Genomic DNA, 27,695 nt, shown 5'->3' with positions numbered 1-27,695 from the left:
CTCGCTTCTGAAAGGAAAACATGGAGTACAGGACGAGAAGAAGGAGAATGCAAGGAGAATTTAAGAACAAGGGAAATACACGGAGATCACGAGAAATACAAGGAGAACTAGGAGAAAAAGGAGAAGATACGGAGTACAAGGGGAACAAGAGGAATATAAGGAAGACAAGGGGAATACAATGAGATAAAGAGAAATGCCAGGGGATTAAAGAGAAACACGACAAGAATAATACATGGAGAGTAACGGGAATAGGAGGACAAGAGACACAGAAGGAGAAACAGAGGAAGACAAATAAAATAAGAAAAATAGAAGCAAAATAAGGAGAATACTACAAGAACAAGGGGCATACAAAAATAAGATGAAAACAAGGGAAATGCAAGGAGAACAGGAGGACTCCAAGAAGACCAAGTATAACATAATGCAAACTAGGAAAATACAAGTAGAATTAGGTGAATGGTAGGAGAAAAATGGAAGCACTAAGAGAACAAGGGTAATACAAGAAAAAGAAGAATTAAAGAAATATGAGAACAAGTGGAAGTCCTCACCTGTGGAGTAACAGCGCGTCTGGCCGCGAAACAGGTGGTCCAGTTTCGATTCCCGGTTGGGGCAAGTTACCTGGTTGAAGTTTTTTCCGGGGTTTTCCCCTCAACCCAATATGTGCAAATACTGGGTAACTATCGGTGCTGGACCCCGGACTCATTTCATCAGCATTATCATCTTCATCTCATTCAGACGCTAAATAACCTAAGATGTTGATAAAGCGTCGTAAAATAACCCACTAAAAAAGAAAAATAAGGAGAACACAAGAAGATAAAGGGAAACACAAAGAGAAAAGAAGAATACAAAGAGATCAAGGGGAATACAAAGAAAACAAGGGGATTACATGGAGAAGAAGGGGAAATAGAAGAAGAAGAAGAAGAAGAAGAAGAAGAAGATGTGGAATACAACAACAAGAGGAATACAAGAATAACAAGGTAAATACAAGGAAAACGAGGATAATACAAGAACAGGAGGAATGCAAGAAGAACAAGTACAATATAATGAGAACAAGAAAAATGTAAGTAGAACAAGTGGAATGATAGGAGAAAATGGAAATACTAAGAGAACAAGGGGAATACAAGAAAAAAAGAGTAATATGAGTAAAAGGAATAGGAGAACACAAGAAGGAAAAGGGGAACATAAGGAGAACAAAGGGATTACATGGAGAACAAGGAAAATACAAGAAGAATAAGAGAAATACATGGATAAAAAGGAGAATACAAGGAGAACAAGGGGAATGCAAGGAGAACAAGGGGTAACATACACACACACACACACACACACACACACACACACACACACACACACACACGAGTATATAATCTTGAGGTTTTCCCCTGCCCTGAGACTGATGCCGTATGGTCTATGGCGAGTCCTTGGCCTCACTTCATTTCATCTGATTACCTGGTTGGGTTTTTTCCGAGGTTTTCTCCAACCATAAGGCAAATGCCAGGTAATCTTTTGGCGAATCCCCGGGTCTCACCTCATCTCACTACATCTCGCCAAAATATTGTAAACAATTGTAGAAAATTGTAAAAAATTGTAAAAACTATAATTGTAATCTTGTAAAATTTTGACTTTATTCCACACCTTAAAGTTCTATTGCTAATGTAAGATCTATAGAATATAATAAATAAAATGAAAAAATAATTAGTCATTTTATTTATTTCACATCAAGAATAATTCGAAAGACAGACAGGAATACTCGGGATATTTCTTTTCTTACTGGATTAATGAAAATTATAGAGAATGTAACTAGTTTTAATGGGTTAACGAACATAAATTATTTTTCTGGTGAGAGAAAACAGGGAATTATGCATTTTCATACAATATTATTTTTGTATTTTCTAAATGAGTAATATTAGAAGGTCAATGTTATCCGAACAGCTAGATTGTCGGCTTTCCACCTGATAAACCGAATTCGAAACCTGTTGAATCAAAATTAAATTTTTAGTGGACCAAAAAAAAAAAAAAAAAAAAAGAGACACTCAGTGTTAGTTGGGAGGCTGGAGGGAAAAAGACCTTTGGGGAAGCAGAGACGTAGATGGGAGGATAATATTAAAATGGATTTGAGGGAGGTGGGATATGATGATAGACTGGATTAAGCTTGCAGAGGATAGGGACCGATGGCGGGCTTGTGTGAGGGCGGCAATGAACCTTTGGGTTCCTTAAAAGCCATTTGTAAGTAAGTAATTAACTTTTGTATACAGAGTATAAAAAAACAGCTGAACTACAAGGAGTGTTCCTTACTTTTTTTAGTGTGTGTGTGTGTGTGTGTGTGTGTGTGCGCGCGTGTGCGTGTGCGTGAGCTTGCGCGTGCGTGTGCGTGTGCGTGTGTGCGTCTCTCTCTCTCTCTCTCTCTCCGTAAGCTTAAATTAATCTGTTAAAGTTTTCAAAAAGCAGAACAATTCTAGTGATATAAGAATTAATGTTGAAACTGATCAAGAACAGAAAAAGAAACTGGTTGAATCATTGGTTAAGAAGAATCTGCCTATTGAAGGATACACTGAAAAGAATGGTGAATGGGAAAGAAGTCTGGAGCAGAAAAAGATATCAGGTGGTAGATAACATTAAGATATATGGATAGTATGCAGAGACGAAGAGGAATGTGGAAAATAAGAGAATGCACAATATACTGTATGTGTGTTCAGTGCAAAATGCGATTAATTACATCCATTTTTATTGCAAAAAGGGAATAGCTCCGTTATTTGTTTATATTTTATCCCCCTAAATTGCTGATTATAATAAATGAGTGAGTGATAAAATTAAACTCCTAGGTATCTAGAACATATTCTGAAAAAAAAGAAGCTCAGTTAAAATTTGAATATTTTTAGAATGATTTTGTGGCTTTGCATAACTTTGTAAAAGTGAAGCTACATGTTTTTCGCAGGGAGTCCTTCAATTGTTCTTCCTCTGACACATATCGTCAAGTGAGATGTATCCTAATTGGATTTTATAAAGTTCTAAATCTCCTTTTTATAAACACCTAGAAATCCGTTCCCTTCCTATTAGCTGCTACATGAGGGGAGGATGAAGCACGACAAAACAGCAATAGTTCAGGATCGCCGAAGATGTTAAAAGCTTGGGCAACGGTTGGGGAAAGTGAGTGCCGCGATCTTTAATTAGATAATGGAGGGAGATCGACCTCGTGGAAAATCACATCACGAAGTTCATCCTACACTTCTGTTTCCATGGTACTACAAGTGACGTTAGAGTTTCCAGGAAAGCCCATCAAGTCAAAATGTTCCTCTTCAAGCATAGGTATAAGTTTTTATTCCCAATTGACAAGTTTTCAATTCAAATATATCTTACTTCAAGGAATGCGTTTTTTTTGGATACTATTCTTTCCTCGCTGTAGTGAATATTCTGAATCAATCTAAGACAACCATAAGTAATGGTACTCCTGGTCCCGTAGTCGGAACACACCAAGGTAATCGCTTGCGAAAACATAGAACAAACACAAGATAAGGGATATAGGCTACTTATATACCTATTGAAGGAATTTAATTCCGCCTTCCAGCTGGGAATCAAATCACAATCCTCAGAATCTGCAGACGGGTAGTTCACTACCTACGCCACAGTAAAAGACGTCTTGTGATTCTTAAATAAAAAGTCGATTTAAAAAATAAATAACTGTATTTAAAAAGTAACATTGCGAACACAATAAATGTTAACAACATGTCAGAATATAAAATTTGGTCCTTTAAGAATTCCACAACGCGGAAAATTTGCTGGAGTTGGTAGTAAATGACTTTGATCCCCGACTTGAATGACGAATTCCATTGCTTCTCCAAAAACAGGGCTTGTTGAACGTGCTTCGAAGAGCCAGTAACCTGTAAAATAAATTTCACTTCATTAATAATATTTATAATGTATCTGAAGGAAAGTTAATGAATTACTTTCACTTTATCTAACTTTATAAGAAGAATATAACAACAAATGCCTAACGATAGTATGATACACAGTCCATAGACTCAGTACTTTAACTGTAAGGTACCAATTTGTCTTTACTGTAGTGTAATGTGGGATACATCTGGAGTACATTACCAATTACAATAGTGGGCATCAATTTCCTCTCTTTTAAAACTGTGTGTGATCTTTATGAATGCTGAATTCGAATATAATAACAAAATTCTTATATCACCGAGAGTTTTCGAGAGAGGGAAAGAGACTGTATACTTAAAATGCAATTTAGCGAGTGCGATATAATTTATAAACTTTTACTTTATCTACTTTTTAAGAGAAAAGTTTATACATCTTGATTACACAACTTTTAACACTATATCACTTCAGAAAACGTATTATTTGTTTTTCTTGTGTTAAATTTTATATTACCTTCTAAACATGTTTCAACCTGCTATTGGCCATCTTCAGAACTGGTTGTTGCTGGTCTTGGCGCCTTTTATTTGTGTTTCCTGTGGGAGTATGTTTGTGTAGTGTAATGTGGAGTCAAAGAGTGTGTGTGTTCTGAAATTGAGTTGTGTGTTGGGAATTTCATTTGGATGTGTTTTTGTGTGTCTGTATATTTCGTACTGTTCTGGTATGTTTAGTTTCTGGCTTTCTGGTTGGATGTGTAGAATTTCCATGTGTGTGTTGATGTCTCTGTAGATGTGGTTAGCATTTTCAGAATTTCAGAACACACACACTCTTTGACTCCACATTACACTAAACGAACACACCCCCACAGGAAATACAAACAAAAGGCGCCAAGACCAGCAACAACCAGTTCTGAAGATGGCCGATAGCAGGCTGAAACATGTTAACAAGGTACTGTAATATAAAATTTAACACAAGAAAGACAAATAATACGTTTTCCAAAGAAAATTTAGATGAATGTACTATATCCCACTTATTTTGCAAACTTAATGAAAGACCAAATTTAAATTTTAATACATCTTGATTACACAACTTTTAACACTGTATCACTTGCCCATTGTGCAACTCAAACCAAGAAATGGATTCGGAACACCTCAAAATCTGTGCTTCAGTGGCTGGCCATGATAATATCTTTGAAAAATGTTGGAGTGCAAGAGGTCAAATGCCTGGCATTAGAAAACAACAACAACACTGTATCACTTCGGAATATGTATGATAAGACTTTCTTGTGTTAAATTCTAACGTACCTTGTTTACATGTTTCGACTTATTTATGGGTCATCCTCAGAACTGGTCGTTGTTGGTCTTGGCACCTCTTGTTCTGTTTCCTGTGAGGGTGCGTTCGTGTGGTATAGTGTAGAGTGAAAGAATGTGTGTGTTTTGAAATTGAGTTGTGTGTTGAGAATTTCATTGGGATGTGTTTTCGTGTGTCTGTATATTTCATATTGTTCTAGTGTGTTTAGTTTCTGGCTTTTTGGTTGGATGTGTAATATTTCCATGTCTGTGTTGATGTCTCTGTGGATGTGGTTAGCATTTGTGATGTGTTCTGCACATGTGGAGGTGTTTTGTAATTTTGTTATGGCTGCGATGTGTTCTGCATATGTGGAGGTGTTTTGTAATTTTGTTATGGCTGTGATGTGTTCTTTGTAACGTGTTTGAAATGATCTGCCTGTCTGTCCTATGTAGAAGTTGTTAGAGGTGTTACATTTGAGTTTGTATACGCCTGTGTGGTTGTATTTGTTTGTTTGTGTTGGGATGGTTTTGCAGAGTGTTATTTGTTCTGTATGCGATGTTGTATTTTAGTTTCTTGAATGAGGTTGCAATTTTATGTGTGTTTTTGTTTTCGTATGTTTCGTATATTAAATTTTAAGTCTGAATATAAGGGAAAAGGATGTGAAAGTAATCTGGATAACGATGTTACGTTTCCTAATAGCACCACATTGAACATATCAAACGTACCTGGGTTATCAGTTGTGAAGCGAATGATACTGTATCCTTTGTTGGGAACGACGATCGTGTCCTTCCTGGGGGGATTCATCAAGTTTCTGCTAAGTTTGTTGTGCGCATCCATAGATTTAATCTCTGACACACTTACAGGACGACCCAGAGACTTCGAACCCAGAACGAGGAAACTGTATCCATGCAGATGGAAGGTGTGAGACTGATTGCTGCCATGACCTATAAAAAGAATAAAGAATTAGACTTCTGCACCATATTTAGCAATTTATACACGAATTCTTCGACTAAATACAAATTTGGACGTTATTCTTCAGTGTTACACAATTTATAACTTCCCTTCTTCTTACACAAAATTGTAAGTTTCACAATTCTAAATTGACTGAAGTACAAGTATTTATTCCTTTCTACTACTAGTAGTTGAATAGCAATCTCTTACAATTGTTTTAAACCTGTTCTTTACTATCTTTGAAATAATGCATGAATATTATGACATTCAAAATTAAGTACACCAGTAAGTAATAAAAAAAAATATGTTTGAGATGGGCACGGCATGTAGCACGTATGGGCGAATCCAGAAATGCATATAGAGTGTTAGTTGGGAGGCCGGAGGGAAAAAGACCTTTGGGGAGGCCGAGACGTAGATGGGAAGATAATAATAAAATGAATTTGAGGGAGGTGGGATATGATGATAGAGACTGGATTAATCTTGCTCAGCATAGGGACCAATGGCGGACTTATGCGAGGATGGCAATGAACATCCGGGTTCCTTAAAAGCCTGTAAGTAAGTAAGTAAGTAAGTAAGTAAGTAAGTAAGTAAGTAAGTAAGTAAGTAAGTAAGCAAGCAAGTAGCCTAATAAAATATTTTAACAAACAGAGTTTTTGAGAGTTTACATTTTCAGTTACTTAACTGTTGTGTACATAATCTATTAAATCTCAAGGGAAAAAATGGAACTCTCTGCATCATAATCCACAGTTGATTCCCGATTTACCACGAAAATCGTCTGTAGCTGCATTTAGATTGGCAACAGGCCATGACTGTTTGGCCAAGCATCTGCATAGAATTGGAATATATCAGTCCCCTAACTGTCCATTGTGCAACTCAAACCAAGAAATGGATTCGGAACACCTCAAAATCTGTGCTTCATTGGCTGGTCATGATAATATCTTTGAAAAATATTGGAGTGCAAGAGGTCAAATGACTTTATTGTCAAACGCCTGGCATTAGAAAACAACAACAACATAATCTATTAATTTTATTACAGGGAAAATTAATACAAATTTATATAATTAAAACTACGGATTACACAGCAAATTTAATTTATACAGATTCTAAAGTATTAGTTATTGAAGAAATTTATAAATATAGTTTACTAATTTACTACCAGAGAAATCAAGTATAACCTAAATCTAATCGACATGAATATCATACTCGAAGACAAAAGTCTAATTTCCCATTGAGTCTAAATGTCATACAGGTGCAGCACTTAAACATGGTGCTAGTTTCGGCCCAAGACTTTATAATAAAATTACAAATCTTTTTCCAAATTTGAAATATTTTAAAATTGAACCTTTTAAAAAAGAAATTTATAAAATTACTAGCTGAAAGTACCCGGCGTTGCCCGGGGTTTTCCTTTCTGCTTCTATTTTTAATTAAACTGGTTATTAAATTTTCGGAAATCTCGGAAACCTAACTATACACAACCAAAACGAATTGTCTTTACTAAGCTTTCCTCGCCCATAAAGATGAATCTTTACTTAACGTCACTTACATGAATTAATGAACTCAGCCAAATGCCTGCCAGGGTTAACTCAATTTAAAACAGTTGTAAATCAGCCACCGAAAAGAAAACATTTCATCATGTGCCTGACATTAACCTGTTGTTTTAAATTTATTTATTTGTTTTTATTTATTTATTTATTTATTTAATTTATTTATTCTGGTTAAGGCCATTAGGTCTTCCCTTCCACACCGCTAAAAATACAAATAAAGTAATAGAAAAATCAAACTATAAATAAAGTAAAACCCAACGAAAATATAATTCCTTCTCCTCCTTCTGATCAGTTTCATCATCGAATCAATATATACATATATAATTTAATTTATATTGAAAGATTTTTTTACCTCTTGACCGCTGTACACCACTTATACGCGTATCATATCCAGCTTTTTTTAATATAACTTGAAACTATATCTCATAAATTCAGAACATATTATATTAATTCTAATTTTACACACAGAATACAGATACAATATTAACTCGCAATAAGTCATTCTTTAACATAAAGACTAATATTCTGAGAAACGTATAGGCCTACCGGTATTTTAGAAATTAAGAGATTTTTATTTCCACAACGCTTAACATATTAAATTTGCAACGTGAACAACAATATTTTGAGAATAATACAATGTTATTTTCAGTGGGATTATATACATTCACATACTACATTAGTAACATGACAAAAGTATCATTGAATTGATTATTGATATGTGTAAAATCTTTTTTTTTTTTTTTTTTCCACTTCTTTGTATAAAATATAGTTGAGGATGTGCAAAACACGCAGTTTTTTAGTTAATGTCTGCAACTTTGAGCGACTGTCCTTGAGCTTCATTTTAATATGGCCATTACAAATGCTAGTGGCATTGAAATTGCAGTTGCTTAAGATTGAATGAGTATCCTAGAAATACGTGGAATAAAAACATCTCCTTTTATTTTTGCAGTTAATATTATCAATTCTATTACGTTTCATATGAGTTTTTCACACAAATTCTTATTCGTGCATAATTTTGGTGGGTCAATATTTCGCAATAGTACTATTGGTTATTTAATATTAAGTAAATTATGTGGTAGCAATCCTTGTAGTTTCAAAGAATTCTAGAATTCAGTTACATAAAACAGTTTGCTCACTATCTACAAAACTGCATCGAGGAATTCATAATACGGTCCTGGAATGCGTAAAGATACTTATTGCATGAATTATCTAGTTTTAGCCTTCATGATCTGTAACAATGTAATTTAATTTAGTGTTAAAATTTCCAAGGCCTCGTGAAAGTCGATGTTGAATACAACAGACAATAATAAAAGATTTTGTATTTTAATATTATGCATGAAGATTTGACCTATTTATTTTTATTTTTCATACTTTTAAATGAATTTAACTTCCATTTGCACAATTTTAATGTAGCCTGTGTTCTTCTCCTGGTTATGAAGGTTAAATGTGCAAACTTTGGCACATATCGGTCAAAGCGTGTAGATTTGTATAGGGAACATACACACACACACACATACATACATACATACATACATACATACATACATACATACATACATACATACATACATACATACATACATACCCACATTCAATTTTATATATTAAGATTCATGATTGTATAATAATAACAAATGTGTGTATTTTTTACCTTTTTATTTCTGTCGACTTAATTTATGTTTTTATTGAATGGGCTTCTGTCTGATTGTCAATTTATAATAAGTGTGTTTACCTCTCTCTTTTCCTCTTTATTTTTTATCTTGTGTGTTAGTTGTCGACCTGAATTAAGTTAATTACTGTACTTAGTAAACTGCCTTTGTAAATGTTATGTTATAATATTGGCTAAGACCACACCGTACACGAGCCTGCCTCTTACGGTAGTGGCTAGAAACATTTTTTGTTGGATACTTTTATATTGTACCCACTTTGCTTACTAGCTAAATAAATAAATAAAAATAAATTAAATTAAATTTTTGACAAATGGAGACGTGACATATGATAAAAAATTCACATAATGTTACAACTCTCACACACATTAAAGAAAATAATTAGAGTATCATATCTATGTATGAACTCTGGTGCGTGGCTGTCTAAGAAAAAAATAAGTTTATATTACTTATCCCAAAGCTTCACAGAAATCTAATGTTAAAGAACTTTTGTGGGAACTTCATGTCATGAAATTGTCGTAACCGTCATAAAAAAAGTAGGATCTACAAGTTCTATTATAATGTTCTTTTAGAGATTTTGAAGTATGGTACTTCTGCAAACACTGTAGAAATAAATTTTGAACAAATTTAAACATGCAGTTCTATTATTAAAAATATTTTCTTTCTTGGATTATATAACAAATGTCACAAACGTCATAATGTAACGATTCTGAAAGCGATTCTTTTGGGTCCAATCAACTGATTTGAATGGAATGTTAATTTACGTAATATAAGCACTTGTTTTCACTTTCCTTCCTCAATATAAAGTGTAATTATTAGAGCCCGGTTGTTAGGCAAAATGCCTTTTTTTTAACTGATTGTATGTATGAAAGACCTATTAGAGATAAACACGTTTCCATACATTTGGGGACGATAGGCCCAATTTTTATTTTGCCTTTTTGCCTATTTTAGCTCCCATTGCCTATTTTAAGGTTGAATGCCTTTTTTAGCCTTTTTTACATCGTTATTGTACATTTTCCATAATTTTAATGTTTTTAAAATAAACCGCACATAAATTATATCAAAAAACAAAAAAGAATGGTTGTACAAATTAAAAATATACATTCACCTCGTACAAATATTTGCTGAGAATCTTATTCTCCAGCAATACATATGTTTCCAAAAAGTCATAAACTTTTCTCCCCTACCGATTCCATCTTTTATGTCACTTAACAAAGGTGTTTGAACAGTATAACCCTCAGTGCTCAGGTTACTTCGAGGTTTACCAGCGAAAGAAAGGGGATGAGGGAAGTATTAAAAGAAAGTCTCCAGGTCCTGTTACTGTTGTCGCTTGCACGCACAAGTCACGCATACTTTGAAGTCTCTAATCCCTTCTCACACCCTTCTTTTTGAGACAATACACAGTCGATTTTTCCCGATCTCTGAAAGAAAGTAGAGACAGTCCTCATGAAATAAGTTATTTTAAGTTTGCTCCAATCACTTCAGTAGAAGTGGAAAGATTTTTTTCCACCATGAAAAACTTTCTGTCTGACAGGCGGCTCACTATGACAGTTGAAAACTTAAAAAAACCTCTTGTTGTGACATGTAACCAAGGAAAGTGAGTATCGTATGGGATAGTTTATTAAGTATTTGTCTATTTTTTGTCTGTTTCCATTAATAATAAATGCCTATTTCACTGCCTATTTTTACTATTTTTAGTGCCTATATGCCTGCCTATTTTAACCAAAATAAATGCCTAAACATCCGGGCTCTAGTAATTATATTTCATATCATTTTTCATAATTCAGCCCATTCATGACTCAATTCCATGGGCCACCTCCGGTTAAAACTCTTCATAAACTGTGAACATCGCTTAGTAGGAGTAATATCATCTTTATTATGCTAAATATTCGTGATTTCAAACAGTCTTACCTTCGTCAACGAGGATAATGTCCAGCGTGACGTTGAGTGGGACACGCACCACATGCAGACACTCGCAGAAGGTTTTATGCTCTTTGCACCTTTCCTCACAGAACATTTTACGAGGCACATTCTCTAGCTGACTCAACAGAGGAGATGGCGGGTATGCAAAAGTCAACTTTTTCAACTGTGGTAGCCGAACAGGACCCTTGTTGTTATCTGAGGAAAAATAACAACATATTTATAACTATCATTACAAAATTGCGATTACAACAATATTTATATACAACAGTTATGTGAAAAAAAAAAATTCCCACAAATCCTGCAAACGGAAATTTAATTGCAATATTATTCCGCAATAAATGATCCATCATTGTGAAAAATCTACAAGTCAGTGAAAAAAGTGTGAATATATTGTATTTTAATACACAAAAATTCAACAAAACAAGAAAACTAAGTCTAATAAAAATTAGTCTTAAATTTAATATCTTCCGAGATATGAGTAGGTATACTTAGACTATTCATCAAAATCGTAGAAGATGCTCAATGTGATTTCCATTGAAAACTTTCAACATTCTCAGACGTATTCATCAAAACGAGAAAAAAGTCGAACAAACACTGGTCCTAATATTATTTTTGATACAAAAGAAGGGCTTTGAAATTGATATTTTAAGAATAGCAAATCTTCTGTGATCACTTCGCTTTTTCTTATCGGGAATTTACTCCAGAAACCAAAATAATTATTACACATCTAAGAATTAAGAAAGTGAAGAATACAATATCAGGTGGGAGAGAGAATACGAAAAAAAGATTTTTTTATGTCATATGAGTATAACAAGTAAGAAACAGAAACGGCAATGGAAAGTATGTATAGTGAAAATAGAGTCCGAATAAATAGTAAACGTAATGGTAGGGATAGGGAAATTAGTTTCAGATAGGTTTCAGAATGATATATAGTGTCAGATGAATAAAGTGCGAAATAGTTGAAGTGATAAATAAAAGAATGGAAACAGAAGGATACAGCATTGAATAAAGGAAGATAAGTGCATGATTCGTTCACTAAGTTTAGCCTAAAATTTATGTAAGTAGTGGCCCGAATACAGGAATGTGAAGAACCAACAGGACCAAACAGTTGAGTGACAATAAATCATCATCGTATTGCATATAGATTGAATTTAATAACATTATACGATGAAAGAGTAATGGAACGGAGAAAAATTCTCTCCGGCGCCGGGATTTGAATCCGGGTTTTCAGCTCTACGTGCTGATGCTTTATCCACTAAGCCACACTGGATACACCCCCAGCATCGGATAGAATCGTCTCAGATTAAGCTCCAACTCTTGGGTACTTCGGTACATTAAAATAATATATAAAATAATATAAATAAAATAAAAATAATATATTTAATAACATTAGTTCATAAAATAATTCATTACATTTTCTCATAGAATTCACCTGGTAATTAGATCTAATTAAATATACATATAGGCCTACTAGTCATTAAAATTTAACTCAATGCTATTGCTGTAGAATCTTCAGTGTACGTATTGTAAATACTTATAATTTAATTATGTATTATGTCACTATTGTATTAAGACTCGTAGAGGGAAGAGAAGATCTTATGGCCTTACCTCTGCAGCGAAAATAAAAATTCTACATTGAGTCTCTCCTACGATGTTGTTAAGTCAACAAATACTCAGAACTCAAAGATATTAATTTTAGGACCCATATTTATTAGGTTTTTTTCCTGTTTTGATGAATACCACCTCCTCTCAAAACAATGTACGTTTCTTTAACAGTTGCTATAAGACATAGTCCTAATACTTTTTATCACAGCGAAATAACTTGACAATATTGGGTACCTATTACAAAATTCTTCTCTGAAACCCGTGGGACGACTAGTACGTTAAGCAATATTTTCAAACAGGTTGGCTCCAGAGGATGAATACTTCTATCGTCTGATGTAATGGTGAGTATCATTTGATTATTTCTAATAAATAATTAACTTAAGGGGTTAGGTACAGCTTACAGCAGTAAAATTTTGGAAATATTCAATTTTTTTTTTTCCTCCTTTACTGTATCTTGTACAATAATGAAAATTAGTATGTGTAAAACACTGTCCTTCTGCTATATGAAAAATACATTTTTATAGTTAAAATATATATATATATATTTTTTTTTTTTTTCTTTTTTCAAAATTGAAAATGTTGGCAGTTCACTGTGCAGTGATGAAACGTTTCCCTCACAACTCAAAAACTATCCACCATTTTGTGATGAAATTTTTTGTGTGTATTTATGTATGTGATATCTACACTATGGTGCAAAATCTTCTACCTTTGATGGACTGTCTGATAAAAAATAAACTAATTTTAAGAAGTGGTCATATATCAATATTTTCTTCTAACACAAAATAAAAAAAAAATATTATTTATTAAGGAATGTAGTTGAAAGAGCATGATATTGTAAACATGAGTTTCAGCAATATAATAAAAGCGAGAGAACATGAAAAAGTTAACACGTTTATGAGTTATGAGGGAAATGCTTCATCACTGCACAGTGAACTGCCACCATTTTGAATTAAAAAAAAAATTGTTTTAAATCGTAAAAAATATTTTTTATATAACAGAAGGATAGTGTTTTACCCAAACCAATTTTCATTATTATAATAATGGAGGAAAAAAATGTTTAATATTTCCAAAAATGCTTTAATCTGTACCTAACCCCTTAAGTACTTGAGTAAATTATGTTATTAAAATTGTTACATCCGAGCAACATTCTAAAGCCAGAATGAAAATTTCAACTTAACAAAATTGACTCAAAACAGTGACGAAAAGTTTAAACGATTTCATTAGTGTCAGGTTTTGGGTAATTTTATTAGGCTATATAGCCTACTTACACTCTGTTATGAATTATACACATCCTTTAAAGATGTGATACTCACACAGGTAACTGGGATAGTAGGGTTCTTCTTCTATTGTGAAATCGAAGTTGACGTCCTTGTCATCAAAGTCGTCATAGGAATAAACGTCGAAAGGCATGAAGAGCTTCATGCCTGCCTGCGATTTCTGCAGTTCTGGAGAACTTCGTCGGTTGGAGGCACTCAGGGGTGCTTTCAGTTTATGCTGACCGCAGTTTGAAGAAGATACATCTGGGCAGGATCTTTCCATAGCAGATGAAAGGGTCTAAAAAATTCAACAAAGTTTTTATCGAGTGTCAGGCTTTCATTAATCTATTTCTCAAAGACACAAATTTGATCTATGTTTAGGTTAACAACAATGATAGGTAAACTCATTGTACCGTTCATTAAATATTTCAAATTTCAAGTCATATAATTATATGAAACATTTTGCGACTTTGGATTGTGCTTTGGGTTTCTTAATATCCTACTGTTTTTGCTTTAAACAAGGATTCATAGGTTCCTGCAATTTAGTAAAACGTCTAAGCACTTAACTTAGTGTTATTGCGATATTTATAATTTCAACTACTTCTTATTTATAAGGATTGAGAATACAATTGAGAGTGAAATAATTTTAATACAGTTTATGACTTTTATTTTTAGTGAACAGTTTTTCTTTCTCTCTTTATTGAATATACAGGATACAAGATGTTCAATGACAGCAACTTCATAGAGTAAATAGTTAAGATAAAAGGGACAGACTTTTCCTTCGCCATTTTGTGTTTCTTCTCTTTATTTAGTGCGAAATCGAATGATTCTACAGTGTGAATCAAAAGTCTGGAACCATATAAATATCTTCCATATGCTTTATTTTCGATTACTATAGATGCTACCAGTATTTGTAAGACCAAATGCTCTACCAGTGACATATTCGATTCTAGCCCTCAGCTATCTCAAAAGCCGCCACTTTGGATGCAACTTTGAAATTTTAAATGGAAAGGGGGTCATGTAGGTACTCAAAATCATGCGAAAGTTTCTGAAAAAAAAAGAAACAATGGTGAAATCCGTTTTTAGATATCTCTAATCTTTTTTAAAGTTATTTAAAGATAACTGTCATAATGACACAATCATTAGTTATTGGATCTACAGATATTTTGTAACATGGTACAGTACTAAGTAGGCTTTGGAAAAGATATTTTTATGCAATTCTGGTAATTAATGTTTCCTACTTTACTATTTGGTTAAGCTCTGACAGTTTCAATGCATTGTTGTGATTATTTCAAGCTTTCCTATAACAAATTTCTTGATTTTCGTGATTATCGAAAGGGAAAGAATTGAGAGGCTGAGTGCAAGAAGGGCATTTTAGAGGATGTGCCCTTTTTTAATAAAACGCTTTATTGTGTTCTCTGATCTGTTATGCATATGATCAAGTTGTAGTTCAATACTGTGATCATAGAGGTCAGGAGTACCCAAAATGTTGTTGTTGTTGTTTTCTAATGCCAGGCGTTTGACAATAAAGTCATTTGACCTCTAGCACTCCAATATTTTTCAAAGATATCATCATGGTCGGCCAATGAAGCACAGATTTTGAGATATTCCGAATCCATTTCTTGGTTTGAGTTGCACAATGGGCAGTTAGGGGACTGATATATTCCAATTCTATGCAGGTGTTTGGCCAAACAATCATGCCCCGTTGCCAATCTAAATGCAGCTATAGACGATTTTCGTGGTAAATCGGGAATTAACTGTGGATTATGATGCATACAGTTCCATTTTTTCCCTTGGGATTGTGTTATCAAATTTTGTTTGTTGAAGTCTAAGTATGTAGATTAATAAATCTCGTCACAGAGTAATATGTAGATTTAGTAACAGGTCTGTAAGTAGCAGTGCTGCCCTTCTTTGCTAAAGCATCCGCATTCTCATTTCCCAGGATTGCACAATGGGATGGTATCCATTGGAATACAATTCTTTTATTGAGTGATATTAATTGAGAGAGCATTTTAGTTATTTCTGCTGTTTGAGATGAAGGTGTGTGTTTAGAGACGATTGATAGAATAGCTGCTTTGGAGTCTGACAATATAGGCTAACTGCATTCCTAAATTTATTGATGTGGCATAGAAGATTCCTGAGACATTCACTTACCCAAAATGTAAAGGTGTGCATAGATAACATTATTATGGTTTGAATTTTCAACATTAGTTTTCTCAAAACTTGCATTTGAGAGAAGTGCCTTTTTTGCACCCAATCCCTCAATTGATATCATTCTTCATTTTGGTGGGTTAAGACACAGAAATGTTGCAGCAGACTGGACGAACAGTTCCCTGGACATTGGATTGGTCGGCGTGGACCAATAGAATGGCCGACCAGGTATCCAGATTTAACACCAGTTGATTTTTTCTTTTGGGGTTATATAAAGAGCTTGGTATATGAAGAGAAAATTGATAATGTGGAACATATAAAGAACCGTATCATTGAGGCCTGTGCTAAAGTCACCCCGAAAATGCTGCAAAATGTTCTCTCCACATTCTCAATTTATATAAAATATTCTACACAGAGTACCATAATCTTTTTTTCCAGAATAAAAGCACTGATTGTTATTATATTATCATTAATAAAAACAAATAAGTGTGTCGCGATATCGTGGACGTTCAGTAAAGTGTGTCATCAGTCAAAAAGGTTGGGAACCACTGCGTTAAAGTACAGTAGAACCTCTATTATCCGTGGTAATGAAGGGGGTTGACTGACGGTTAATAGAAAAAAAATAGGATAATCCGTATCATAAAATATTTTCGTAAATTAAGGGAATAATACTAGTACAAGGGTTTTCCCTCAACTGTAAGGCAAATGCCAGGAAATTCGGACCACAACATCCCTGAATATCACCGGACTCATTCATCACCGAAATCATATTCATAACAAATCAGTAATACATAATATACAGCAGCCATCAAGTTCACAACAATAGAACCAGTCTCAACAATAATACACAGGCCTTCGGATTTCACCCAGAAGATTAACTCGCGATATGACCAGAGATTTAAAAATAATAGCGAGAGAAAAAAAATACATGTACTGTCGTAATTTTCTCCGTGGTCTTATGTTTAACATGCAAGATAGTGGATCAGAAGTTCACTCATTCAAGTCTGGTTGTCAAGGGGCAATGAAACTCCTTGCAATGGCTGTCAGCGAAAAGATAGCAATAGTAGAGGTCTCATATTGTAGATTTACATACTTACAGTATATACTTTATCCTTGATTTTCTTTTATTAAATCGTACGCAGTTGTAACACCAATCTCGTATTCTGGTGCGAGATGAGCCACAGTTTCTCTTTTTCCAAACTGCTCAATTATTTTCATTTTTGTCGATATCTAGCATAACACGTTTTCTTTTGACATTGTGGAGTACATTTTATACAGAAGTTGAATAAACCAAACTGTGTAAGTGTAAAGGCATGTACTAATACACTCTAGAAAAAAATACGTACTAATATAACGTAAAGTAGTACTTCATATTATGTTTCTGTAGCAAAAAAAAAAAAAAAAAAAAAAAAAGCGAGAGACAGTTGGATAATCCGCCAATCGGTTAATAGGGTGACGGATAATCGCGATTCTACTGCATAATGTTCGTGTCAATATACGAATAGCCCTACGTTCATCATTATCCATAAACATTAGATAGCAATAAAAGTAATGAGAGTTTATTTTATTACAGCTGAGGTATTTGAGCATATATTTTTGTAAATAGTGGATACAAATAAAATAAACGTGCAATAACTACCTTTAAAGCAGAGTAAGAGGCCGAACCGAACTCATCCCAAACATCAGCGCCATCATAGACGAGCAGTGCGTCTTCGTGTAGATTTGCACATTTGTTATGTCCCCTTACTCTTATCCAGTAAGATGATATTGCTTGGTCAGCAGTGAGGACAACATCGTATCGTTCACCTGCACAGAATAACATCAAGAATATGTGAACTGCTAAGTAAAACGTTTTTTAATCCAATTGTAGCTACTTAACTTTACGTCATTCATTCAAGCGTCACCATCTATGAGCGACGCCACGAAACTGTAGTTCTTTATTTCGCCACAGGTGTTTCCCACGGCGCACCATGAGAAAGGAACTACTGTACACAGCATTATTATGATTAAGATTATTATTATTATTATTATTATTAATGAAGTAATGCCAGTAGGAGAAACAAAACCAACCTACAAAAATCTATCACCATAAATACCACTTAAATCGTCTGGGAAAATTTAGCTAGCTATAACAACGTCGCAATGAAAACTGAAACAAAAATAACCGTTAAAAATAACGTTAGACTCAACTCATTGTTGCCTTGTCAAATAAACACTAGCGATAATTAAAACGCTTACTGTTATACATTATTGCACGGCAGCACTCATTGTTGCAAAGAGAATATGAACTGACTGAAAGACAATAATAGCCTATACATTCGGTGAAGTCACTTTCATTGTAGCGGTTATAGAAATAAATTAAAATATATTTGTAGGCAATTTTTAATAATAAATTAATAAATAATAGATAAATAATCAAATAGGGTCAAAAAAAGCATTTATTTTGTAAATAAGGCATTTACCGTATTGGCCCGAGTGTAAGCCGCACCCGAGTATAAGCCGCACCCTTAATTTTAGAGGGAAAGGAGAAAAAAAAGAGAAAATTGAGTACAGAATGAGAATAAAAGGAAAATTGAGTGCAGTGAAATTTACCTGTCACATTATCCAGTTACAAAACTGTTTACACTATTTAAACACTTTTTCTTCAATTACGGTATTACGTGGGTAAATCACCAAAAATACCGGTACAACTAATCACTGTCTTCTCCAATGTCACTGCTGACTTCACTACTACCGGTACCGGTATTTATTTCATCACTGTCACTTTGTTCATCACTCTCCGCCCAAAGTACGTCGTCCTCACTGCCATCCAGAGCATTAGACACGCAGCATTTCTTGAAGCCTTTGATGATTGAATCTGGTGATATCGTGTGTCATGAAGAGAGAATCCACTCACACATAAGGCTGACAGATGGCTTCTTGATCTTCCCAGATGGAGTGAATGCATGACCCCCTTCTAGAAGCCAATCCGAATACTGTTTTTGGAGATGGTCTTTAAATGGCTTGTTCACGACGACATCAAGCACCTGCAATTTTGATGTCATACCTCCAGGTATGACGACTAGGTCTGTCTTCAATGCAGTAATTTTCTTCTTTACTTCGGGTGTGAGGTGACCTTTAAAGGCATCCAATACTAACATAGCCCTCTTACAGAGCAGCGCACCTGGTCTGCGATTCCAAACCGTAGCTAGCCAGTCCACCATTAGTTCGGTTGTCATCCATTCTTTCTCTTGGCAACGAATCACTAATCCCTTAGGTAAATTCTCCTTGGGCATAGTTTTACGCTTCAGAATAACGTACGGAGGCAGTTTTCCTCCATCTGCCGTAACCGCCAGCATCACAGTGATTCTTTGTTTTTCATTTCCAGTTGTTCTCAATGATATGCTTTTCGCCCCTTTATTGTCAACTGTCATATTGCTCGGCATGTCCCAAAATACGGGCGTCTCGTCGGCATTGTCGATCTGGTGTAATGGGTAAGAGTGGCGCTGACGCAATTCAATGACGTGCCTCTGGAAGTTGATGAGTTTCTCAGTAAAATCCTCTGGCAGTCTCTGTGCTAATGAAGTGCTTCGTCGGAGAACAAGGCCACTTCTACGCATAAACCTGCGGCACCAACCTATACTCCCATGGAATTCTGTCTGTGGAATGTTTAGGGTCTTCGCTATTTCCAACGATTTTACCTGGATTACTTGTCGAGAGATAGGCATCCCTTCTTTCCTTTTGTCTTGTACAAAGGAAAGGACCCTACGTTCTAGTTCAGGGTATTTCCCGGCCTTGGGTCCTCTGAAAGATTTTCTGGTTGTATTGGCATTTTTAAGTTTATCCTCCGAGGCGATCCATCGCCGCACATTAGACTCATCCACACTAAACTTTTTGCCGGCTTCTCTATTAGATGTACTCCTAGCATGACGAATAACTGCAAGTTTGAAACTAGCGTCATAACTGCGCCAAATTCCCAAGCTTGTTGAAGCTTTTCTTTCTACGTTTCCGCTCATGGCTGAACCCGTAGCTACGTACAAACTGTTTTAATCTGTTCTACCATACAAAAGAGTACGATCACTGTAATATGAAGACTGGTACATTGTTGCGTCATATACCATACGACTGCTGACAATTTAAAACACGAGCGCGTGGCATTGTTGCTCCATTTCAAAATGATAAAATTACCTGTAGCAACATGCGCCACATTTCAAGTTTAAATTTATCGGCCGCGCAAATAAGCCGCACCCCAACTTTTCGAGTTTGAAATTTGAATAAAAAGTGCGGCTTATATTCGGACCAATACGGTACATTAAAGAGGCAGAAAAGGGCAACATAAAACTGTGACGTTTCAATCACAAAGTTATAATTCGTACAGATTTACTTTCAAAATGAAGATAGATTTAACACATTTAAAAAGGCATTCTGCCAAAGTTCCGGCCTCTGGCAATGATGATTGTGATGCTGGCAACACTATTGATGACAACTAGGTCTTACCTGGAAATAAAACCAAATTCGAAGTTCCAATTCCTTTCACTGGTGATCCATCTGATGCAATTATAACTAGCCTATGCTTTTCCACTTGGAGTTGCACTGGGCAGTCCAGAGAAGCAGCGTTTATAATGCGGAAACGATATCTGTTGCCCCAACGCACTGAAAACTTGTTTTCAACGTCCTGAATCTTGAAATCTGAATCCGGATCCTGTGCAGAAAAAACACAATTATGGTTCGTTAGTCTGAGTTATTTCTACAACAAAGATTATAATCAGATACTATTATCACAGTCTAGTATATACAGTCACGAAGCTTGAGTTGTGAGGGTGCTAGGAACAATAGACTGTGCAGGTACTATTTCGCATTGTCTGTAATGAGGCAATAGTAGCGATCCTAATGGTTAGCAACTATCTATGGATGCATATCTATATATATAATTTGAACTGGTAATGGAAATTACGGGAAAACGGCTGAACGGATTTTAATAAATGGCCCCTCATTTTCAAGCTTGCAACCCAGAGCTTTTCGGAAAAGTAGTAGTTTTCAGTGAAATGTCAATTTTCCTACACAATTTTCCTATTTTCCAAAATCCATCTGTTGTCAGTTTTGAGAACTAATTTTATCGAATCACGGCCGACTTGATTGAATTTCAGAACAAAACACACACTACAATAAACAATTAAATAGGCTATTACACGAAGGCCATGACCTGCAGGATTGCCGACATATTTAGAGCTCAATTCAATTTGTTATTAAAAACTGATTCTGCAGTGTATAATAATTTTCTGAGTACAGCTGTGTATTGGATATTCAAATGTACGAAACTTGAGGTGGTTTGATGACATTATTAGAAATTAAATATTATTATAGTTAATACCATGATGCATCTATTTTTCATTAATTGTACATAATACTGATGCTATATTGATGACATGAAAGTGAAACGTTTTTAGGTTATGTAAGTAAATGTAGAGATTATCTTAATTTAGATCTTCATTTTTATAATTTACTGAGTGGCTGCTATATATAACTACAAAACTTAAGTAAGATAATATTGTTATTAAAAATCAAATATTTTTATACCTATTAGCCCAGTGGGGTTGGGTCTTTTTCATATACTTAATGGCGGTGTAGTGTAGATATTGATATGTGTCATTGTCTTCAGTATTGGCTCGAGAGAGCGCAAAAATTACAGTTCCTAAGGAAAGATAAAAAAGTATTACTTACTGATAAAATAAGAGGCCTAGAAAATGTTGTAGTCTCCAGATCATTTCAGCAAGATCTCTTAGTAGGATAAAATGATTTTACGCTCTACATTTCAAGTTCTACATGCAGCAGCTATACGAAAATGCTATTGTTCGAAAGCTTAGCAAACCTGACATTTTTCTAACTTTTGCCTACAATCCACAATGACCCGAAATAGCTACTGCTATCGTCCTGATATTGTTACTTGCGTTTTCGCGTTGAAACTCAAAACCTGAAGTTGGATAGATTCAAGAAAAAGTATTTGGCCTAAAAAAATCCATTCAGAGGGAGTATGTTTCATTATTATGGAAGCAAATAACTTTCAAAAAGACAAGTATTCTCCATTGAAAATAAATCTGAAAAATTTTTATTTGAACGTCTAACGAACTTAGTTTGCAGCAGCATTTGCTGCACAAGCCACTAGTTTATTATATATTGAGCTTCGTGACTGTATATACTAGACTGTACTTTTATCATATTTAATTACAACTCAATATTATCCTCACTTGTGACATCTTTGCATTTGCAGTTCATTTTAAACATAGTCCTCACTAAAATCTCAAAAGCACTTTTAGCCATTGACAATTTTGTTTTCCGTTTTAATTTCCAGCTTACTGTTATTGTATTGTGTGTTGTATGTTGTTGTTGTACGTTGCTTTGATCATTTTTGTTTGTTTTTGTCGTTTTTATTGTTGTAGTAGAAATATTATCGATATTACCACAATCACTGTGTCATTTTTATGCACATTCCATACGTTGCTTTGATCATTTTTGTTTCTGTTTTTGTCGTTTTTATTGTTGTACTAGAAATATTATCGATATTACCACAATCACTGTGTCATTTTTATGCACATTCCACAATTGGAAGCATTAGAAACCAACTACTACCACAGATCTTGCCCGTAGCCACAATTTCTTAATTACACAGCTTCAGTTAACAGTTGTTTTCTGTGCTACTGTTTTTCCCATTAATTACCTTTGTAATAAATTACGTAAAATAGTATATTATTTTGTTTTATTGAGGAATTATTTGTCAATAAGTTTATTACGCACAATATATTTAACTTTATTTCAATCGGTAATTATGTATGGAATTATAGGATGGGGTAGGCCATTTAAATCCAATTTTAATCCACTTTATTTATTACAGAAGAAAATAATTAAAATATGTCTTCATAAACCTATTGATTTTCCATCTCAAAATTTGTTTTTAGACTTTAATGTACTTAACGCAAGACAGATTTAATATATTGTATTAATAAAATTCATACATAAAAATCGAAATAATTTTGAATTGTATTCTCATAGTTATGAAACAAAAGGTATGAATTCTTTAAGATTGTTTGAACCAAAATGCAACACTGTTACAGTATTTAATCGTAGTAGTAATTTAGGCCCAAGAATATATAACAAATTTATATTTAAATATCCTAATCTTGTCAATTCTAATAGTTCTAGTATTAAATTTAAAAAGTTATATATGGATTTTATAAAAATTGAAAAATTGTAAATTTAAATTTATATATTATAATTGCATAATAGATATAAGGCAAATTGTGTTGTATAATTATTAATTTCAATTCAGGAATCCGCCCCTGAGCACGAGTTCTACTCTTTCAGGGGCGAGCTAAAGTTTTTCTGTATATATTATATTTTATGTTACAATTATTAGCAAAATAATAAATAAATAAATAAATAAAAAATAAATTAATAAATTAATTAATTTGTGATTTCAAAATTCCGTAATCTACATACACTATTATGCCTAGCGATATATTTATGAATCTGTAATATTGTGGTCAATAACCTTGTGCTATCCTGAATTAAGATTTTAGTCCCCTTCCTTCAATTTTGCTGTTTACACTGTATTCTGTGTATAAGTGCCGTACTTATAGCACAGTCTAATATATATACATACTAGGTTCAAAAAGTTCCCGGAATTTGCTATTATCATAGAAACAACGTACCTTAAACACTATTCCACAGTATTCCCTTCAAAATAGTTGCCTTCCGCAACAACACACTTTTGCCAACGCGTGTAGAGTTCCTGGAAGCAGGCTGGAAGCCATTTTGTGAAACCCGTCTTAGTGCTCTCGTCGCGTTTGCGATAACCTCTTCAGCATTGAATCTCCGTCCTTTCAGATGACTTTTCAGACGGGGAAACAGGAAGTAATCAGGTGGTGAGAGATCAGGAGAGTATGGTGGGTGATCCAAAGCAGTTATGTTGTGCCTGGCAAGAAAATTCTTTACAATAATTGCGCGATGAGCAGGTGCATTGTCATGCATAAGGAACCAGTTGTTTTCTACCCACTTTTCTGGACGTTTCCTTCTCACTGCGTCACGGAGGCGACGGAAGATTTCTACGTACAATTCTTTCGTTATAGTACGACCTTCTGGATTGAACTCATGGTGGATGAGACCCTGAGAGTCGAAGAAAACTTCCAACATAACTTTGCCTTTGGAAGTGTCCCTAGGAAATTTTTGCTTCCGAGGAGATGTTTTCGATTTCCACTCAGATGACTGTCGTTTAGGGACTGGGTCGTACAAGTAGTACCAAGTTTCATCACCAGCAATAATTTTGTTTAAGAAATCACCATCTTCATCAGCCATACTGATCATGTCCCCAGCAAGAGTCATTCTTGTTTCTTTCTGTTCTGCCGACAACATTTTCGGAACTAATTTCTGAGACACGTAATGCATGTTGAGATGCTTGTGAAGAACATTGTGTACACTTCCGACTGATATTCCGACCTTTGCTGCTATCTCTTTTATGGTTTTACGTCGGTCGTCCCTCACAACATTACGCACACGCTGAGCGATTGCTTCATTTGTTGCAGTTGTTTGTCGGCCGCTGCGTACGTCATCTTTGATGCTATCGCGGCCACCAGAAAAGCGTTTATGCCAGGCATACACTTGAGCTGCTTCGCCATATGCTTCTTCCAACAATCTTAATGTCTCTGCAGGAGTTTTGTGTATCAAAACACAGAACTTGATGTTTGTACGTTGCTCTGTGGACATAATTACAAAATGCGACGAACAAACAAAACACTATGATAAACAATTGCCTACAACTCAAAACCAACTATCGCCATTATCAACACACTTAAAGAAAATGACATCATGAATGTTACCAACAAAACAAATGTATAATATCCCTTGTTATATATTAATACGAAAAATGGTAGTAAAATTCCGGGAACTTTTTGAACCTAGTAGTCACGAAGCTTGAGTTTATGAGGGTACTAGGAACAATAGACTGTGCAGGTACTATTTCGCATTGTCTGTGATGAGGCGATAGTAGCGATCCTAGTGGTTAGCAACTATCTATGGATGCATATTTACTACATATTGAGCTTTGTGACTATATACTAGACTGTGATTATAGTTTATCCATACTTTCTTAAGAGTGGTGCATAATGTATGCTGTCACTACATAGTTTTCTAGGTTTATTGACAAATTTAGTTAATTGTCTTCCTTTTCATCATCATCATCATCATCATCATCATCTGTTGAGGTAACACAAACAATATGTGTAACCTGGATAAGACGAATAAAAAACATAAAATAGAAGACAATGTTATTTTTATGTTACTGTGGTCACGAAGTAAAGTGTGTAAAAGTACTTGCATTGTAAGTGCCCTTCCCGTTGATCAGTATTGAAGATATCTGCAAATTCTCCTGTGAATTCAAATTGTAAGCGAGTACTGTGTGAGACCAAGGAGAGATGGTCATCACGTGCTCATCCAGGTCGAAATCATACAGATCCGAGTTCTGATCTCGCTTAGGAGACTGACGTACGATGAAGGGTCCGAAGATTCCATCTGCATGGTGAGAAACTGGAAGCGAAATCGATTTCTTAGATTAGTACTCAAAACATAAGTTAATTTGTTGTTTCATGTAATTATACATCAGCTTTTTTCATCTTTTTCGGCATGTGACGCAATAAAATTGTAATTTAAAATCCCGCGGCACATTCTTATAATCTAAACCAGTGGTTCCTAACCAGGAAGGAATTATTTTTCTTAAAAATATATAAATAAAATGCAATATTTTTTAAGGTTGGTCCAATGTGAAGCTTGTGGCGGAACAAGGTCGCAGTCAGGATTTTTCTCGGGGTTCTCCCATTCCCATATTAGGCATCTACGTCATTCTGCCAACATCTCTCCATTCCGTCGTCATTCCGTGAACGCCGGCTGGCGACGCATGGATTACGAGTGGGATTACTTGTTCGAAACCTGGGTACACAGCGAACTTTAGTGTGATCAGGTATGAGCTAGGAATGCGCCTAGCTTGAGGACCATCGCAATAATTGTAATAAGATCGTAGGTATGGGTCGTAGTGCTCCTCTCCAGAAATTCAAATTGAATCCAATTGAAGACTGTTACTATATTTTTACTGATCTGGAAATATTAGCTGTGCTTCAGTCCTCTTAGTCCTAAATATTTTCCCAAGTTCCATATTCTCGAACACCCTTAACCTCTGTTCTTCTCTCAAAGTGAGAGTCCAAGTTTCACGGCCATATAGAAGATTTGGTAATAAAATAGTAATAATAATAATAATAACAACAATAACAATAATAATAATAATAATAATAATAATAATAATAATAATAATGCGAAATCAAGCCCTACACATTCGTATACTTTAGTTTGCGAATGGAATTCATGCTGATGATTTTAATGCATAACACAGGATTCCACTTTCTCCTTTCCAATATGTAAGCAGACAAAAATCTAACGATTGAGGAAAATTTATATTAACAGCGCGGAAAAAAGCGTTTTCGTTGTCATTGATACATACCTGCGAATTTCAGTATTTTTTCCGTCCGAGTGTGTGTGGCTTTTTCACGTAAACTATGTGACGAATTTTGTTAGAAATATTCTATTTTTTTATGTTTAACAGAAATTGTCACGGATATTTTCTAGCGATTATACAGTACGCAGGTTTTATTTTTACAAATCTCTTCAAATACTTAAGTATCTACCCAGTAGTATCTTAGCGTAATGAAATCTGAGATCACAACATTATTTGGAACGCACTGTATAGAACGCTTCTCTGCCGCTTTCACAAATACACTGTGTTTACTGAATGTTGGTTGACTTGTGTCGCGTACGCAAAAACAGTTTAATTTTTTTTTTTAATTTCCATTCAATCTTGTGCAATTTCGTTGAAGTTGTGTCTAATTTTGGGAGTTCTTCTGCTTGAGTTAATAATAATGTTCTTCAATGTACGGAATTCTTCGAAATTGTAAAAATCGCCCAAAAAAACTTCGTTATATCTGAATCGAGTTAATTTTTAAACGGACAGAGGCGAAATATAATTACTTCAGTTGAAAAGTTTTAGTTGCATTTGGATGCAAAATAAGGATACCAGAGTAATATGAAATGGACTCGTCAGCGGCTTTAGTATGACTATTAACAGGCTAGCTAAAAGCATTCCGTCATATGCCTTTTGCAGTTTCGATAAACCGAATTGAAAGGCTGTTACTTTTGATTGGCTGACATAACTGGATTAATTGAGGTCTAAACATACTGTTGTCATTTATGCATCTCTATAGTGATGGAGGAAATAAATTAAATACCGATATATTGATAGACTATTGCAATATATTGCAAACCTAATTCCGATAAGCGATATATATCGCAGAAAATATATCGATATATCGAACGATTATCGATATATCGCTATTCCGTAAGCAAATTGCATTTTCAGGCGTACAAATTACTTAAAT

General features: G+C 34.6%; 1 protein-coding gene across 5 annotated transcripts in view; it reads right to left on the bottom strand.

Moving 5' to 3' along the window:
* Window positions 1-3,656: 3,656 nt before the first annotated feature.
* The window catches only part of LOC138694940 (uncharacterized), a 413,472-nt gene continuing 389,433 nt past the window's right edge, over window positions 3,657-27,695 (bottom strand). For all 5 annotated transcript variants that reach the window (XM_069819149.1, XM_069819158.1, XM_069819168.1 and 2 more), the window contains 7 exons: window positions 25,592-25,800; window positions 20,722-20,926; window positions 17,885-18,051; window positions 14,152-14,392; window positions 11,222-11,428; window positions 5,874-6,092; window positions 3,657-3,872 (listed from right to left, as the gene is read on the bottom strand). In XM_069819149.1, the coding sequence (XP_069675250.1) occupies window positions 3,721-3,872; window positions 5,874-6,092; window positions 11,222-11,428; window positions 14,152-14,392; window positions 17,885-18,051; window positions 20,722-20,926; window positions 25,592-25,800 (1,400 nt within the window). In that variant the 3' untranslated portion in view covers window positions 3,657-3,720. The remainder of the gene's footprint in view (window positions 3,873-5,873; window positions 6,093-11,221; window positions 11,429-14,151; window positions 14,393-17,884; window positions 18,052-20,721; window positions 20,927-25,591; window positions 25,801-27,695) is intronic.

The sequence above is a fragment of the Periplaneta americana genome, chromosome 1, assembly GCF_040183065.1.
Source record: "Periplaneta americana isolate PAMFEO1 chromosome 1, P.americana_PAMFEO1_priV1, whole genome shotgun sequence".
Taxonomy (NCBI): domain Eukaryota; kingdom Metazoa; phylum Arthropoda; class Insecta; order Blattodea; family Blattidae; genus Periplaneta; species Periplaneta americana.
The sequence above is the reverse complement of the archived record's forward strand: the minus strand, read 5'-3'. Positions and strand labels throughout refer to the sequence as shown.